This window comes from Colobus angolensis, unplaced genomic scaffold, assembly GCF_000951035.1.
Source record: "Colobus angolensis palliatus isolate OR3802 unplaced genomic scaffold, Cang.pa_1.0 Scaffold111, whole genome shotgun sequence".
In the NCBI taxonomy this organism is placed as follows: Eukaryota; Metazoa; Chordata; class Mammalia; order Primates; family Cercopithecidae; genus Colobus; species Colobus angolensis.
Genome location: NW_012112142.1, coordinates 9,357,847 through 9,374,300, shown reverse-complemented (window position 1 = coordinate 9,374,300; position 16,454 = coordinate 9,357,847). Strand labels below are relative to the sequence as shown.

General features: G+C 34.2%; 1 protein-coding gene and 1 pseudogene across 1 annotated transcript in view; both read left to right on the top strand.

Annotated features, from left to right (window-relative positions):
- The window catches only part of SMARCA5 (SWI/SNF related, matrix associated, actin dependent regulator of chromatin, subfamily a, member 5), a 41,667-nt gene extending 27,197 nt beyond the window's left edge, over nucleotides 1–14,470 (top strand). Inside the window, exons 14-24 of the mRNA XM_011957158.1 lie at nucleotides 553–685; nucleotides 3,670–3,818; nucleotides 4,015–4,134; nucleotides 4,888–4,998; nucleotides 5,611–5,724; nucleotides 6,066–6,188; nucleotides 6,930–7,062; nucleotides 7,540–7,658; nucleotides 8,138–8,350; nucleotides 10,143–10,250; nucleotides 13,217–14,470. Coding sequence (XP_011812548.1) covers nucleotides 553–685; nucleotides 3,670–3,818; nucleotides 4,015–4,134; nucleotides 4,888–4,998; nucleotides 5,611–5,724; nucleotides 6,066–6,188; nucleotides 6,930–7,062; nucleotides 7,540–7,658; nucleotides 8,138–8,350; nucleotides 10,143–10,250; nucleotides 13,217–13,282 — 1,389 coding nt within the window. The 3' untranslated portion in view covers nucleotides 13,283–14,470. The remainder of the gene's footprint in view (nucleotides 1–552; nucleotides 686–3,669; nucleotides 3,819–4,014; nucleotides 4,135–4,887; nucleotides 4,999–5,610; nucleotides 5,725–6,065; nucleotides 6,189–6,929; nucleotides 7,063–7,539; nucleotides 7,659–8,137; nucleotides 8,351–10,142; nucleotides 10,251–13,216) is intronic.
- A 964-nt stretch (nucleotides 14,471–15,434) lies between these two features.
- The window catches only part of LOC105522761, a 5,077-nt pseudogene continuing 4,057 nt past the window's right edge, over nucleotides 15,435–16,454 (top strand).

Sequence of the window (16,454 nt, the reverse complement as noted above, 5' to 3'; positions counted from 1 at the left end):
GTGAGCTACTGTGCCCAGCCCATTAATCACTTTCATCTTGTGCTCTTACTAAGGTTGACTGGGGAAAATTGACCAATTATTAGAAATAAGGGAGTTTTTTAGGAATGTAGTTAGCAAAAGTGAAACAGAAATTCCTATTCAGACTAGTTTGACTACTTGTATGTAGTTAATTGGGTAATATTTAAAGATTAGAATTTTTATGTTGTTTGCTAAGTTCATTGTTTCATGTCACTTTTTTGCCTGATAGCAGTAACAATTTGGGTTTGATTTAGATAGAAAAACATTTTGAATTTAAACCTAGGGAAAAAGACTTAAAATTTTTTCTCATCAGACTTAAAAATTACAATTTTATATATTGTTTCGAGACATTGTGTGTGTTGTATCTCTGTAACCTAGCAGAATTCATCTGATTCCTTACAGATTCATTGTTATTACAAAGTTTTAGAAGTTTTATACTTCAGAATATTTTAATTTTGTTTCTCATTGTACCCATTTCAGTGTTACTTATGTGACTTTTAAACTCAATTCAAAATAACATGGTAATTTATTTAGGACCGAGCACATAGAATTGGACAGACCAAGACAGTCAGGGTGTTCCGCTTTATAACTGATAACACTGTAGAAGAAAGAATAGTAGAACGTGCTGAGATGAAACTCAGACTGGATTCAATAGTCATTCAACAAGGTAAGCCATGGAACTTTAAAACTTTACCAAGTTGGATTCACACAACCTGTTTTTGTTTGAACATCGTCTTAGAAGATTCTTGTTAGTAAGCATCCATTGAGTCAAGCTTGCAGCCAGTAGAGATGACTTGTATTGCAAATACGGTAAACTTTAGTTTTGTCCTTAAGAAGATTTATTTGGGCTCAGGACAATTGAGTTTTGAATAATGACTCTGCCAGTTAGCAGTTCTCTCTCGTTACATGAACCCATTTCCTCATCTGTTAAGTGGGGATAAAAATACACTTAAGGATTTTGAAGGATTAAAGGGGATAATATATATAAGATATCTGTTATTCAGTGTGGTAGTTAATGATTTATATGTACTAATTACTCTGGATTACTGTGGGTAATACTGAAGAAATAAAAATCAAAGAGCCTGATTTTATTCTTTTTTCTTGTCTGCAACTTATTGAGTACCCACCAGATGCTAGGCACTGTTCTTGGTGTTGAGAATTCAGTGGTAAATGGAACATTCAAGTATTCTTACTTTCAAAGAGTTTACAATTTAGTTGGGAGGGCAGATGAAGTAAACAAGGTATAAGTAGGAGTAGGGGGTGAGAGTGGGATTTTATTTTGAATCGATTGAAGGAAACTTAAGTTCTCATTCCAGATCAGCTTTTAAGGATGACATAATTTATGTTTTCGTGAAACTTACTGTAAAGTTGATGATGGGAAATACAAAATTCAAGAAAAGGGGTGGGAAACTTAATAACTTCAAATGTGCATTAGTTTCCTTTGTAACTGCATTGTGGGCATATATTTACTGTCTGTAAAGCTGAAAGGCATATTGTTACATTGTTTACTGATTATGTAGGTATCTTGATTTTGTCAGTTACTTATTTGCATGTAAGAGAGTATTTTACATGTCTTTGGTATCCCTAATGCTATTCATAGTGTTTGCCATTTGTCTGCGTACCTAAAGACAATAAGTTATTGCTTATTTTTACAAATTGTTTCCGTTAATAAAGTGTTTACTTTGTGCCAGGCAGTGTGAACATTTCATTTTCTCCTTTAGTCTTCATGCCAGCTTGAGATGTTAGCATCAGAGGTAAAGGCTTTTGAGAGGTTAAATTACTTGTTCATTGTACATACAGCTGGGAAGTGACTCGGGGGGTTCAAGAACTTTGTTAACTATTAAGTATTTAATTAGAAAGGTCTTTGGGGGCTTCTCGAGGCTGCCAACCCATGAGGTTATCTCATGGGTGATATAATGGCTAATGTTTTATTTTTCTGCACACATCTATGTGTTTTGAAAAACACCTGCCATGTGCTTCTTGTTCTCTGTTATTTTCATCCATGAAACACTTTTTTTTTTGAGATGGAGTTTTGCTCGTTGCTCAGGCCGGAGTGCAATGGCACGATCTTGGCTCACTGCAACCTCCACTTCCCGGGTTCAAGCAGTTCTCCTGCCTCAGCCTCCTGAGTAGCTGGGTTTACAGATGCCCACCACCAGTGGTGCCTGGCTAATTTTTTGGTATTTTTAGTAGAGACAGGGTTTCACTTTGTTGGCCAGGCTGGTCTCAAACTCCTGACCTCAGGTGATCCCCCCACCTCGGCCTCCCAAAGTGCTAGATTACCGGTGTGAGCCACCGTGCCTGTCCGAAACACTTTTTTTTTTTAAAGATTAAAAAACCTTAATTGATTCATAAATTTAGAAATCTTGAGGTTCTTTACTTCATATTTACTGTGGCAATTTTTGGAGCAAACCTTCAGGCTAATAGCTTTCTTGTGCCATTTGTAGACATGTTAGTCAAACAGCAAGGCTTAAGTACATACCTCTGTGTTACTGTTTTTTATTTGAGGGACATAATTGAAAACGAGAGTACACAAGCACTTTACATTTGAAGGTTCCCTGTCTGCCCAACTTGGAAGTAGCTTGTATAAGCATGAGACCATTTTGGTAGCAATGGCAGCATCCAATCCAAAGAAACGTACTTTCTGGATATTGCCTCGCTTTCAACGTCACAGATGTTTGGTTGTATATTCTGTTATGGGCTCCAAACCATGATACAAGTATTTAAAGAAGTTGTTGAAAACTTGGATCTTGTTCCACTTAATTACAAGTTGGTTGGCGTATAAAAATCAAAGCTTTGTTTAGATGTATGTGAGTGACTCTTGAGGTGAGTGAAAACAAGTCTTTCTCGGTTTTTTTTTTTTTTTAATCTGTATTTTTGAAAACACAAATTACAAGGTTGTCCAAATTCCTGCCAACTGAAAATCTTTAGTAATTTATTAATGGTGAGTTTCTTCGATGATCCAGATACATTTTCTCACCAGGTGTGGTAGTGCATGCGTTTAGTCCTAGCTACTTGGGAAGCTGAGATAGGAGGATGGCTTGAGCAGGGAGTTGAAGGCTGCAGTGACTATGGTCCTGTCATTGCACTCCAGCCTAAGCAACAGAGCAAGACTGCGTCTCAAAGAAATAAACGAATAAAATAAATTTTTAGGAGTTTCAGTTCTTCTGGAAGTTTTCTTTAAAAAGAAACTGATGTTACGTATTTCAGTTCTGTGTAAAGTTTGGCCTGTGTGAAGGATTTTTCACTTTTCTAAGGAGAAAAAGCTGATTTGGGGAGTATTAGTAATAACACCTTTCTGCTCATCAGAAACTTGTGTATATAATGCTTCCATCTGTTGAAACTTGTAGGTTTTTGAAAACTTCGTCATATGCAGCTTTCACAAAAGATTATATTTCATTGACACAGTATACTGTGTAGGGTTCATTATATAATACATCAGCTTTAGGAATGTTTTGTAGCTTACCAACTGAAAATTTGGCGTTAAATTTAGTGCAAAAATGAAAATTATCAGATGCGAATAAACAGTAAACAGAAATGATTGACATTTGAGACAGAATTATAAGGCATTAAACCTTACATTTAAAATTTCAAGTTTCCAGTAAAATAAAGTCTGTTCAGTTAACATTATACAATGCAATCTTTTTTCAGGGAGGCTGGTGGATCAGAATCTGAACAAAATTGGGAAAGATGAAATGCTTCAAATGATTAGACATGGGGCAACACATGTGTTTGCTTCAAAGGAAAGTGAGATCACTGATGAAGATATTGATGGTATTTTAGAAAGAGGTGCAAAGAAGGTGAGATGTAGATTAAATAATGCTTTTAATATAGAATGTTTTCGACCAGAAACAGGAAATATTTGTTACATTGATGATAAATAATTGTATTTCCCTAACAAAAAAGCTTTTATGTACCTGAAGTTAATTTATTTTGACTGCAGGTTTCATGCTTTCTTTGTTGTGAATCTAAGAAGTTGATTGTTTTGTTCTCTAGACTGCAGAGATGAATGAAAAGCTCTCCAAGATGGGCGAAAGCTCACTTAGAAACTTTACAATGGATACAGAGTCGAGTGTTTATAACTTCGAAGGAGAAGACTATAGAGAAAAACAAAAGGTAATTTAGAAATAGGTTTGGGTTACATGAAAGCTTTATTTTACTGGAAACCTGGAATTTTAAGTGTTACTGTAATGTCTTGTAATTTTGCTTAAAACAGCAGTCATTTTTGCTTATTCACATCTGAATATTTTCATCATTATGTAAAATTTAATGCCGGTTTTTCAGTTGGGAAGCTCTGAACTATTTTTAAAGTGTTTGTAATGAAGTTTGTGTTTACAGTGAAATATATTCTTGTATGAGATGAATAGTAATGTGGGATGGTAACCTGATTCATTTTATTTTAAACAGCAGAAGTGGCTGGTAATAAAGGGAAAATTTCCTTAACTTCATAAGTAATACTTGGTAATATAGAGATAAATTGAAAAATACCCATAGAGTACAAGAAAAAAATAATTCTACCCAATGTTTTTCTTGTTAACATTTAGGTCTGTATCTTCAGAATTTTTTCTAGGCTAATTTGTGTCTACACTTTTCTCCTAGTTTAGATTTATACAAAACATTCAGTAGCATTTCTCCCTCATTTAACAGTTGTTCCTTTAAGCAAGAAATACTGAATGCTTACACTGTTGACTGGACACTGTCTCATGTGTTAATTATATACATAATATTGAGCAAAGTATCATATTCCCCACCCTCATAGAGCTTATAGCCTAGGATTTTGTGAATATCTTTCCATTTACAAACATCCTTCTTGATGATTTGTTACTGTGGAATAAAAGTCTGTGATCTGAGTTGTTTCCCATGTTCTAGATTGCATTCACAGAATGGATTGAACCACCTAAACGAGAAAGAAAAGCCAACTATGCCGTGGATGCATATTTCAGGGAAGCTCTTCGTGTTAGTGAACCTAAAGCACCCAAGGTGAGTTGACTGACATAGCATAAAAATATCCAAAATTTTTGAAAATGTAATTTTTTTCTTATATTCTTGCAAAAAGATTGATAATTACATTTTGTCTTTTTTTTTTTTTTTTGAGACAGAGTCTTGCTCTGTTACCAGGAGTACAGTGGTGCAATCTCAACTCACTGCAACCTCCACCTCCCAGGTTCAAGCAATTCTCCTGCCTCAGCCTCTCGAGTAGCTGGGATTACAGGCGCCCACCACCACCCCTGGCTAATTTTTGTAGTTTTAGTAGCTATGGGGTTTCACCGTGTTGGCCAGGATGGTCTTGATCTCTTGACCTCGTGATCTGCTTGCCTTGGCCTCCTAAAGTGTTGGGATTACAGGCGTGAGCCACCACCTCTGGCCTACATTTTGTATTTCTTTGGAGTGTACTCCTTTCTGTTTTTAGTTAACATTTTAAAAAAATTAATTTTGAATCTGTGCATTTAAAATTAAGATATCAATTCAGTTTTATTGAAAGATATTACTCAGTTGCTTGCAGAATTGGCTGTCATGGTTTCTGAAGACTAAGAATACATTTAAAACAAAATTTCTTTTTTATGGATAACGCTTATTTTTATTTTTCTTTAGGCTCCTCGACCTCCAAAACAACCCAACGTTCAGGATTTCCAGTTCTTTCCTCCACGTTTATTTGAATTACTGGAAAAAGAAATTCTGTTTTACAGAAAAACTATTGGGTACAAGGTAATTGAAATTATCCACCTTTCTATTCATTCCTATCCAGAAATTATGGAAGGTATAAACATTAGTTATAAATATTTATTTAATTTGGACCTAGTAGGAAAAATAATTGCTTTAGCCTAGCCTAGTTGTATATGTGAAATATGTAAACTTGGGTCTGTTGTTCTTTAAAAAGAAAAAATAAGATTTCATGACCAATCTAGTTTGTTTTTAACGTCATAAATGCAGTGTATCAGTGTATTTTCTTTCCCGGTTGAATCGAAACTTGTGAAATGTCAGTTAGTTGGTTTATCACATGCTCTTTAAAATTTACTGATTTAATGGCATAGGAAAATATCTTTTAGGTACCTCGAAATCCTGAGCTGCCTAATGCAGCACAGGCACAAAAAGAAGAACAGCTTAAAATTGATGAAGCTGAATCCCTTAATGATGAAGAGCTAGAGGAAAAAGAGAAACTTCTAACACAGGTATAGCCTTTAATCAGTACAAACTTTAGTAACAGTTTGTTGTAAAGGACTGTTTTAGGTTATGTTGGGGCATACAAATAAGTAAGTTTGTGCTTTTAAAGATGGAATAATTGGAGACAATTATGGGCATGTGGATAAATGCTCCATTTGATTGTCACTACGTTGAGGTAGTTGAGAAGACTACGGATTTTATTACTCTGGCCTCGGTAGAGTGGGTATCCTTTTTATCACCTTACTTTGAATGTTCCCATCTTTCCTATGAATTTTCCACTTTGCTACCCAGTCACCATTTTCAATTATAAATCTTGGCTTGGTGTTTTTTAAACATCCTTTGGTGTTCATCAAGGTCTTTCAGAATCTGGCCTTTGACTTACCTTTAAAGCTTTATTTTCCTTCCATTTTTCTACTTGCTCATATTTTTGCCTTTTATGTTTTTCACTCTTTCTGGCCAACTGCTAATAATCCTTCAAAGCTCAGTGAAACTGTTACCTTTTCATACAGTGTTCCTTACTCTCTCCCACTCATATTTAATTGCTTGGGTATTTGAGCAATGTATAATGTGTTGTCAAAAGTGTACATTTACGTACACAAAAAGTTACCACTCTAAAAGAACTTAATAAATAAACTAGCAGCAATTGAAAGTTTGTTATTGTAATATTTAGAAGAATTGCCAAAGTTTTAATAGCATGTTTTCCAGTTTAATGTGCTGTGATTAAATATTTTGTTTCTGTTCCTGTGAAGGGATTTACCAATTGGAATAAGAGAGATTTTAATCAGTTTATCAAGGCTAATGAGAAGTGGGGTCGTGATGATATTGAAAATATAGCAAGAGAAGTAGAAGGCAAAACTCCAGAAGAAGTCATTGAATATTCAGGTAATTCTTTTAACCATGCTGTTGGAGTTTAGTAAGAGCTGTTGGAAGGTTCTTGTTTTCTTACTCTGAATTATGTTGTGATTAACTTATTTCGTCACAACGTAGTTAGTACCTTCTTCATTATTTTTTACAAATTAGAAAATGTCCCCTTCCCAAAAATAGCGTAATGGTTTCCTTTTTAAAAATTTTTTAACCCTAGCTAACTCTAGCTTCAGCAGAGAAAATCAGAATAAGTCACTGGATAATTGCCCTTGCATTTTTACCTTAATTTCTCTCCATAACTTCAAGTATTATGTGTTGTGTTTCCTGAAGTCAGTTGTATTGTCAGGTCAATATATGAGGGTATGCTGTGGTGAGTCTGCTTAGAATAGCAGAAATTTAAGAATTAGAAGATAAATAATCTAGTTGATCCTATTTTTGTTTACACTACAGAAACAAAAATATACATGATTTGTTTACTTTGTCCAATTTTTACAGCTGTGTTCTGGGAAAGGTGCAATGAGCTCCAGGACATAGAGAAGATTATGGCACAGATTGAAAGGGGAGAGGCGAGAATTCAAAGAAGAATAAGCATCAAGAAAGCACTTGACACAAAGGTAATTTGCTTACTAATAGGGTAGTTAATAACTCCTAGCTGAGAGTTATTTTTATATAATGTGTAGAGTTATTTTTATATAATGTGTTGTAGTCAGTGATACAGTCACTTAGAGAGTGACTTTTTATGAAAGGAAAAGAAGTAAGGGTTCACAATTTAAAATTTCTTCAAGTAGCATTCAAATATGGTGTTGTCAACAGAATTTACCTGTATGCTAGACTGATAGATCTGAGTCAGAGGCACTAAGATTAGCTTTTTACTAAGTAGAATCAGAAAGTCTTAGTCTGTATTTCTCTTTATAATGATAATAAAGACTATAAAGGTCTTTCAGGACAAAGGTTATATAAAGCAATTGAGGTGCTCTGGATAGAAAATTCTGATTTGAAATACAACATTTCAGCTAATTATACTAAAGCTGCGTTTGAAATACAGATTATATAGCGTTTGTATTTTATATAATACAAAATCTGACTTTCATAGATTGGACGGTACAAAGCACCTTTTCATCAGCTGAGAATATCATATGGTACTAACAAAGGAAAAAACTATACTGAAGAAGAAGATCGTTTTCTGATTTGTATGCTTCACAAACTTGGATTTGACAAAGAAAATGTTTATGATGAATTGCGACAGTGTATTCGCAACTCTCCTCAGTTCAGATTTGACTGGTTTCTTAAGTCCAGAACTGCAATGGTGAGTGCTCAGGGCTTTTTTGTGTACTGTAGCCAAGTTCAGAGTAAGTGTCATCTTTGGTATTCTTTAAGGTGACCTTAAAAAAATGTATGAAGTAGACTTTTGTTACAATATTGTTAGTATCATAAAACCTAATAGCAGGGATAACTTACAAGTTTATTGATCCCATCCTTTAATATCTTACATCTTTAAACATCACTATATGATAAGACTAGCTTTTCAAGTTCTAAGTGGGAGGAAGTATCAGTTTCAACTTCTGAGTGTTGTGACTTTTTGGTTTTTCAAATGAACATATTTCTATAAAGAAAAATGGTCCTTGCATTCAGGCATCTGCATACTAGAATGCTGAATATGGATTATTTTAAGATGGCTTATTGTAGTAAACACTATTTTTGTACTGATTTAATGCTAGGTTTTGTTTTTATTCCCAATGTCTGGCTAACCATTTCTGACCAAGTAGCCCCATTTCTAATAACCTAAAATTTGAATACAGAAAAGTTTAGCTTTGATGGATTGCTCCTTTTCTTCCTTATTTCACCACCATTGAACTTTGAGCTTCAACTTGTTTTCTGCCAGATGAGGATAATGCTAATAAGTTCTGTAGTCTTAAGTTTGGGATATTCTGGGATAAGCAAAGTTTAAACATCTTTGTGTTTGTTTATAGTTAAAGTAAAATGTCACTTTGTAAGACAGTGGATAGTAAGCAGTATTTTCATGTTTGACCACTGAAATTTTTATTTCAGTAGACATCACTATTTTGTGATACCCAGGTTTGGGAAATATACTAAACTTAAATACATGAAGCTACTTTGAAGATAAAACACTGTGTAAATGTATAATTAGAGAAAAGATCCAGTTGCTGAAAGCTTGTTTCTTCTTAAGTGGGAACAATTTATAGAGTTAATAAAGAATAATTTTATAGTGATTGTAACAAGACAGTGCCACGTTAATTTACCTAGTACAGTACTATAACTTAAAACTCTGTTAGTTCTTAACATGTTCCATGTTAAGATGCACAAAAAATGATTTTTCTATCTCTATTTCTAAGCCTTGTGTGGTGCATTCTATAGAGTAATATCTTAAAATTATTTTACTGTAGTTGTGTGTGTAGTAGTATCACTAGTATAAGAAAAAAATAATTTTGCCCTATAAGAAAGGGAGCTGCTAACCAGCAGCCATGCAGGTGGACTTCTCTTTCTTTCAGGGTTATCTGCTACTTCTACGTTATACTTTAAATCTTTTCTGGAGACTGTATGTCCAGTTTGCCAGAGAGAGATGAGGTAGAACCTATCGTAGACTTCCATGGCTGGTTTTCCAAAATTGGGAAACGTGCCATGTGATTCATTGACCACCATGATTCTAGTGGTACTTTGAAGGGAAAGATTATACACACCTGTTAAAGTTCTTGTTTTTGACCCTCACATACGTACGCTATTAATCTATTTAAGTTTTGGATATAAGTAGCACAGTACTTACCAGACATAAACACTAAGTAGCAGTATTGCATATGTTATGAGCTGTTCATTTTTATTGCTTTAATTCCTAAGTGAAGGAAGAATTTTTGAAGAATACACAGTAGTTTGGCTTTAAAGAATGGTGTAAAAACATTATTTACAAACATCTTGCTTTTAATCTTCATAGCATGAATTGTGTATGAAAATCGTTTTTTTTTAAATTAGGGATGTATTAGTGGTTTTATATTATTATCCTATTAAAACATACTTTGTTTTAAAATTGAAATCATGAAACTTGTAGATGGAAAGTACATGTACTGTGTTTGTTTATAATTTAGGAGCTCCAGAGGAGATGTAATACCTTAATTACTTTGATTGAAAGAGAAAACATGGAACTAGAAGAAAAGGAGAAGGCAGAGAAAAAGAAACGAGGACCAAAGCCTTCAGTAAGTATTCATGAATATGTAAATATGTGCATAATGTAAATTTCTCCTTTCTAAGTATTTAACACTGCTTGGCTGTCATTGATGTATTAGTCCCTGTTGTGCACCCCATCCATTGCCTTTACTTTTTTTTCCCTTAAAGGGGAACCCAAAGTCATAATTTGAGATTCTTCCACTTTCAAATTTAGGTAGTGGTATAAATTTTTTATTTTTAGTTGTTATGAGTAGGTATATGTATTTATAGGTTATGTGGGATATTTTGATACAGGTATGCAATAAGTAATAAGGACATCGGGGTAAATGGGGTATTTATCACCTCCAGCATTTATCTTCTGTTACAATTTAACTCTTAGTTATTTTAAAATGTATAATTAAATTATTTTTTGCTGTAGTCACCCTGTTGTGCTATCAAATACTAGGTCTTAAGTCACTCTTTGTATTTATTTATATCCATTAGCCAGCCCCACTTTCCCCCACCCCCACGACCTTTCTCAGCCTCTGGTATCCATCCTTCTACTCTCTATCTCCATGAGTTTAAATACTATAATTTTTAGCTCCCACAGATAAGTGAGAATATGCCAAGTTTGTCTTTCTGTGCCTTGCTTATTTCACTTAACATAATAAACTCCAGTTCCATCCATGTTGTTGCAAATTATAGGGTCTCATTGCTTATGGTTGAATAGTATTCTGTTGTGTATACATATCATGTTTGCTTTATCCATTTGTCTGTTGATGGACACTTAGGTTGTTTCCAAATCATGGCTACTGTGAAGCAGTAAACATGGGAGTGCAGATATCTCTTTGATACACTGATTTTTTTTTTTGGGTGTATACCTAGGAGTGGGATTAGTGTATTGTAGGGTAACTATATTTGTGGTTTTTTGAGGAACGTCCAAATTGTTTTCATAGTGATTTGCATTCCCACCAACAGTGTATGAGGGTTCCCTTTTCTTCACATTCTTGTCAGCATTTGTTATTGCCTGACTTTTGGATAAAAGCCATTTTAACTGGGGTGAGATGTTACCTTATTGTAGTTTTGATTTGCATTTCTCTGATGATCAGTGATATTGAATAGCTTTTAATATGCTTGTTTGCTATTTGTATGTCTTCCTTTGATAAACATATGTTCAGATCTTTTGCCTATTTTTAAATTGGACTGTTAGGATTTTTTTCAGTAGAGTTGTTTGAGCTCTTAAATATTCTGGTTATTAATCCTTTGACAAATGGGTAGTTTGCAGATATTTTCTCAAGTGAAGATGTCTCTTCACTTTGTTGATTGTTTCCTTTGCTGTGCAGAAGCTTTTTAACTTAATGTGATCCATTTGTCCATTTTTGCTTTGGTTGCCTGTGGGGTATTATTCAAGAAATCTTTGCCCAGTCCAGTGTTCTGGAGAGTTTTCCCAATGTTTTCTTGTAGTTTCATAGTTTGAGGCCTTGGAGTTAACTCTTTAATACATTTTGTTTTTATTTTCGTATATGATTAGGGATGGGGTCAAGTTTCATTCTTCTGTTTGTGGGTATCCAATTTTCCCATTACCATTTATTGAAGAGACTGTCCTTTCTCCAGTGTATGTTCTTGGTACCTTTGTCAAGAATGAGTTCTCTGTAGATATATGGACTTATCTCTGGATTCTCTGTTCTTTTCCACTGTTGCACTGATCTATACCAGCACCATGCTGTTTTGGTTACTATAGCTCTGTACTATAAGTTAAGTCAGGTAATGTGATTCTTCCAGTTTTATTCCTTTTGCTTAGGGTGGGTTTGGCTATTTCTGAGTGTTTTGTGGTTCCATATAAATTTTAGTGGTTTTCTTTTCTATTTTAGTGAAGAATGCCATTGGTATTTTGATAAGGATTGCATTGAATCTGTGGATTGCTTTGGGTGGTATGGACATTTTAACAGTCCATGAACATGGAATATCTATTTTTTTGTGTCTTCAATTTCTTACATCAGTGTTTTGTAGTTTATCATAGAGATCTTTCGCTTCTTTGATTAATTCCTGGGTATTTTATTTCACGTGTAGTTACTACTTTTTATTTTTCACATTTTTCACTGTTGGCATAGAAATGCTACTGTTTGTTGTATGTTGATTTTGTATCCTGCAGTGTTACTGAATTTGTTTGAGTTCTAATAGTTTTTTGATGGAGTGTTTAGGTTTTTCGAAATATAAGATTATGTCGTTTACAAATAGGGCAGTTTGACTTCTTTGTTTCCAATTTAGATGTCCTTTATTTCTTTCTCTCGTCTGATTGCTGTAGCTAGGACTTCCTTGAAATACTTAAAAAGTACAAATGTAGCTTGACTGGGTTGTGTGGGAAAAATCACATCTTGATGATATGGTAGTCCTTAATACGGGGCTTCATGAAAATCTGGGAACGTATGTTCGTAAATGCCAAGTGTGTACACATCTCATTGGGAATACAAGTTATAATTTTAGAATAGAAAACATTGGAAAAGCAGTGATATTATGACTTTTACTGTTAGTCTCTAAGCTTTGATTGATTGTTTCAGTGATGTTTTAGCAACGTGAAGGCAAATACTTTCAGGGAAAAAATGTTATTTAATAATAGTTAATAAAAAATGGTTACTTTATAAAGTCATGAGTAAATGAATATCTCTGGATAGTATTTCATATTTATGTAACTGCCTTTTAAAAACTCAGGTGTTTCTTATTACTCTTTTGGGAAGCATGCATTTATTTGATGCTGATTTACTACTGTTAATTGTGCATTATTTTCATAATGTCATTATTAACATTAAACTTTTTTATTCTGTAAGTAAAATAAGTAGGTAAGATTATTTGGAGGCTGTATAGTTTGCTTTGAAAGATTTATATAGCCTGGGAGAAAAATCTCATATACCTATTACTTTGTAGTAGTAGTTATTACTAAAGTGTTATAATGTGATTTTTTTTTATATTTCATATTTATATGAGTCTTGTGAAAAGTAATCCTTTTGTCTGTTTGTAGACACAGAAACGTAAAATGGATGGAGCACCTGACGGTCGAGGAAGAAAAAAGAAGCTGAAACTATGAATATGTTTTTGTTTCATAATCACTAACTTTAAACCAGTAGTTGTTTAATTTACGGGTCTTCATAAGATGTACTGTACAATGCTCAATTGTTATGTCATTTAAAGACATCAGGTTCATCTGTTTACTGAGCTAGAAACATAGTATGTAGTTTCACTTTTTTAAATGCAACAGCTGTGCTGAAATTTTTTTATCATTAACACTTGAAGTAATAAAATAGGCTTCATTTATTACTAAGTGTTTCATTTGATTTATTTTTCTATTGTAGTTCCATTTGTGAAGATTGTGACTTTTTGTTTATTAGCTATAATTTCTACACTTGTAAGGTTTAAAAACAAGTTAAAAAGAAAATTGCAAATAACATTTGTCCCTTTCAGTCTTCATTTAGTTGTATAATTATTTTAATTCACTTTGCCTTTGCAGAAATTTGGGTATTTTCTTTGTAGTGCTATTGAGTCTCATCTGGAAAGATTATATAAATTGCATTCTCCTTGCTTATGTGGGTAGAATGGGAAAAGAAGGCAAGACAAAGTATACTTAAATTCTATGCATATTTCTGTTACGCTTTGTTTTTTTAGTTGATTCTGAAATGAATACGCCCTATTCTTTGGAAAGAATGGCCTTTTAGTTGTATAGCCAAAGACATTTAGTATTTTCCGATTCCTTAAGGTATTACTGTACCATTTTGTAAAAGGAATATTATTATTATTATTTTTAATTATTTGGTAAATATTTTGTCATATGACCTTCTGAAGCAGCCACAACTTAGATAATGTCAGAACTAAGGTGATTTTTTTTTTTTTTAATTTTGAAAGAGCCAGCCAAAATGAGGTGTGAATTTGTCATACTGTTACATTGAAATTGGTAACAAAATGTATCCCCTCCCATTTTGAGTTTTAGGGTAAATAAAAATTTTATTGTATTTTAAAGTAATTTCTAAGTGTTAGCAAGACTGACTGTAATTCCAGTTTCTGTTTTCTATGGACAGACTTGATAAACTGGAGACCCTAAAGCAGGAATACCCAAATTATAGTGTCAGGATTTTAGCTGTACCAGAGGCCTTTATGTGCTACACATAATTTGTATAAAATTTTATATGTGCAGATTGGGTACATAAACAGTTCTCCATTTTTCTAAGGGAATGCAATAAATGTAGCATCGTGAATAAATATAACTTTTATAATCTGTAAAGTGGTCTTTCCATTTCTTTAATTTTTTTCTCAATTTTTATTCACTTTTTCCTTTAGGACACATTTCCCTTAATTGGATATCTTTCCCTTAAATTTCTATTAGTAGTTGTTTTCATCTGCCCACATGTAATTGAAGATTTAAAAAAAAAATTGATACCTGCAGTGTTACTAATACTGCTTAATTTCTTGAAATGTGGAATTGCTGCTGTTAATATCAAGCAAAACGTAGTGTTAAATTGTAATTTGAATTTAGTGCCCCCTCAAAATTAACTTTTTAAATACTGTGTTAGATTCTTAACAGTTAAAGGTCTAATACATGTGTGAGGAATGGTTACCTTTTTCATGAAAGGAAGAATTTGTATGAGTTATGACCTCAGTTTGGAAGAAATTGAAAAAATGTAAGGCTGAAGAAAGCTTAAACGGAGGTCACAAAAGTGATGTTTTCAAGAAGAAGAGAAACTGGGAGGGAGATACACAGGGGAAATGCAAAATGAATCAAGTGTAGTGCTAGCCCTGAATGCTTAGGGACTCAAGTGGAAACTGTGTGAAGGGAAACTCACTTGAAAAAAGCGTGAACCAGCTAGGCCCTGCCACTGTGTTTGACCGAGTTCACAAGTCTGTTTTAACCTGTCGCTTCCCTGTCACCTCTGGCTTTCCTCTCCTGCTAAGCTTTGTTTCCTGGCAGTGATGTAAAATCTTCTGTCAGTGCCACAGCTACTACTGCTACTGGAACTGCCATAGCCACCTTGGTGTCATGGTTTGGCAAGGTATTGGCCTCTACCACCATAGGGGCCAGAGCTTCTGCCTCCAAAGTTTCCTCCCTTCATGGGTCCAAAATTTGAAGACTGATTGTTGCCATTGCCAAAATCTTTGTAGCTTCCACCACCTCCAAAATTGCTTCCATCATTACCATATGTATTATAGCAATCTCCACTGCCACCATATCCACCACCACCACCACCACCATGGCTGCCACCAAAGCTACCACGATCACAGAACTTGATGACTGTATTTGTGAGTAATTATGTAACAGGTTAGTCTCTGTTCTGTGGAAAGTGTAAAGCATTCCAACACAGGGTTTCAATGCAGCATTTTTTGTTTTGTACCCATGCTGTTGATTGCTAAATGTTTTAATAGTCTGGTCATGATACTGAATAAATGTCTTCTTTTTTTATTTAACAAAGCATGAAAGATTGCTTAATTGTACATCTGACAAAGTGCTGGCGGCTATTATAAAGTATAATTATTTTTACTACCTTTTAAGAGACGGGGTCTTGCTCTGTCACCCAGGCTGGAGTGCAGTGGTGCGATCACAGCTCACTGCAACCTCAAACTTCAGGGCCCAAGTGATCCTCCCACCTCAGCTTCCCAAGTAGCTAGGACTACAGATGTGCACCACCATGCCCAGCTAAGTTTTTTTAGTTTTTGTAGAGATAGGGCCTTGCTATGTTGCCCAGTCACGTCTCAAATGCCGACCTAAGGCAGTCCTCTTGCCTCTACCTCCCAAAGTGCTGGGATTACAGGTGTGAGCCTACATTCCAAAGTGCTGGGATCACAGGTGTGAGCCTACACCACACCTGGCCTACATTTTAATTTTTTCATAAAGTTGAGAGAAGCAAATCCTAAGCATAGAGTACAGGTTGAGCATCCCTAATCAAAAAATCGAAAATCAGAAATGCTCCAAAATTTGAATGCTCAAAGGAAATGCTTATTGGGGCATTTCTGATTTTTGGATTAGGGATGCTGAACTGATAAGTATAATGCAAGTATTCTAAAGTCTGGAAAATGATAAAAACTGCTGGATCCAAGCATTTCAGATGATTGCTCAATCTGCCCTTTGAGTATTTAATATATGCTGATTGTTTAAACTGATCTGGGTTTAATTACATAAATGATCTTTGGCTTAGTGCCTTTCTTAAAAATTTCAATTTTAAAAAGCATTATAAAACACCCCTGTAGTTTTTCAGAAAAATTTAAGTGAAAAA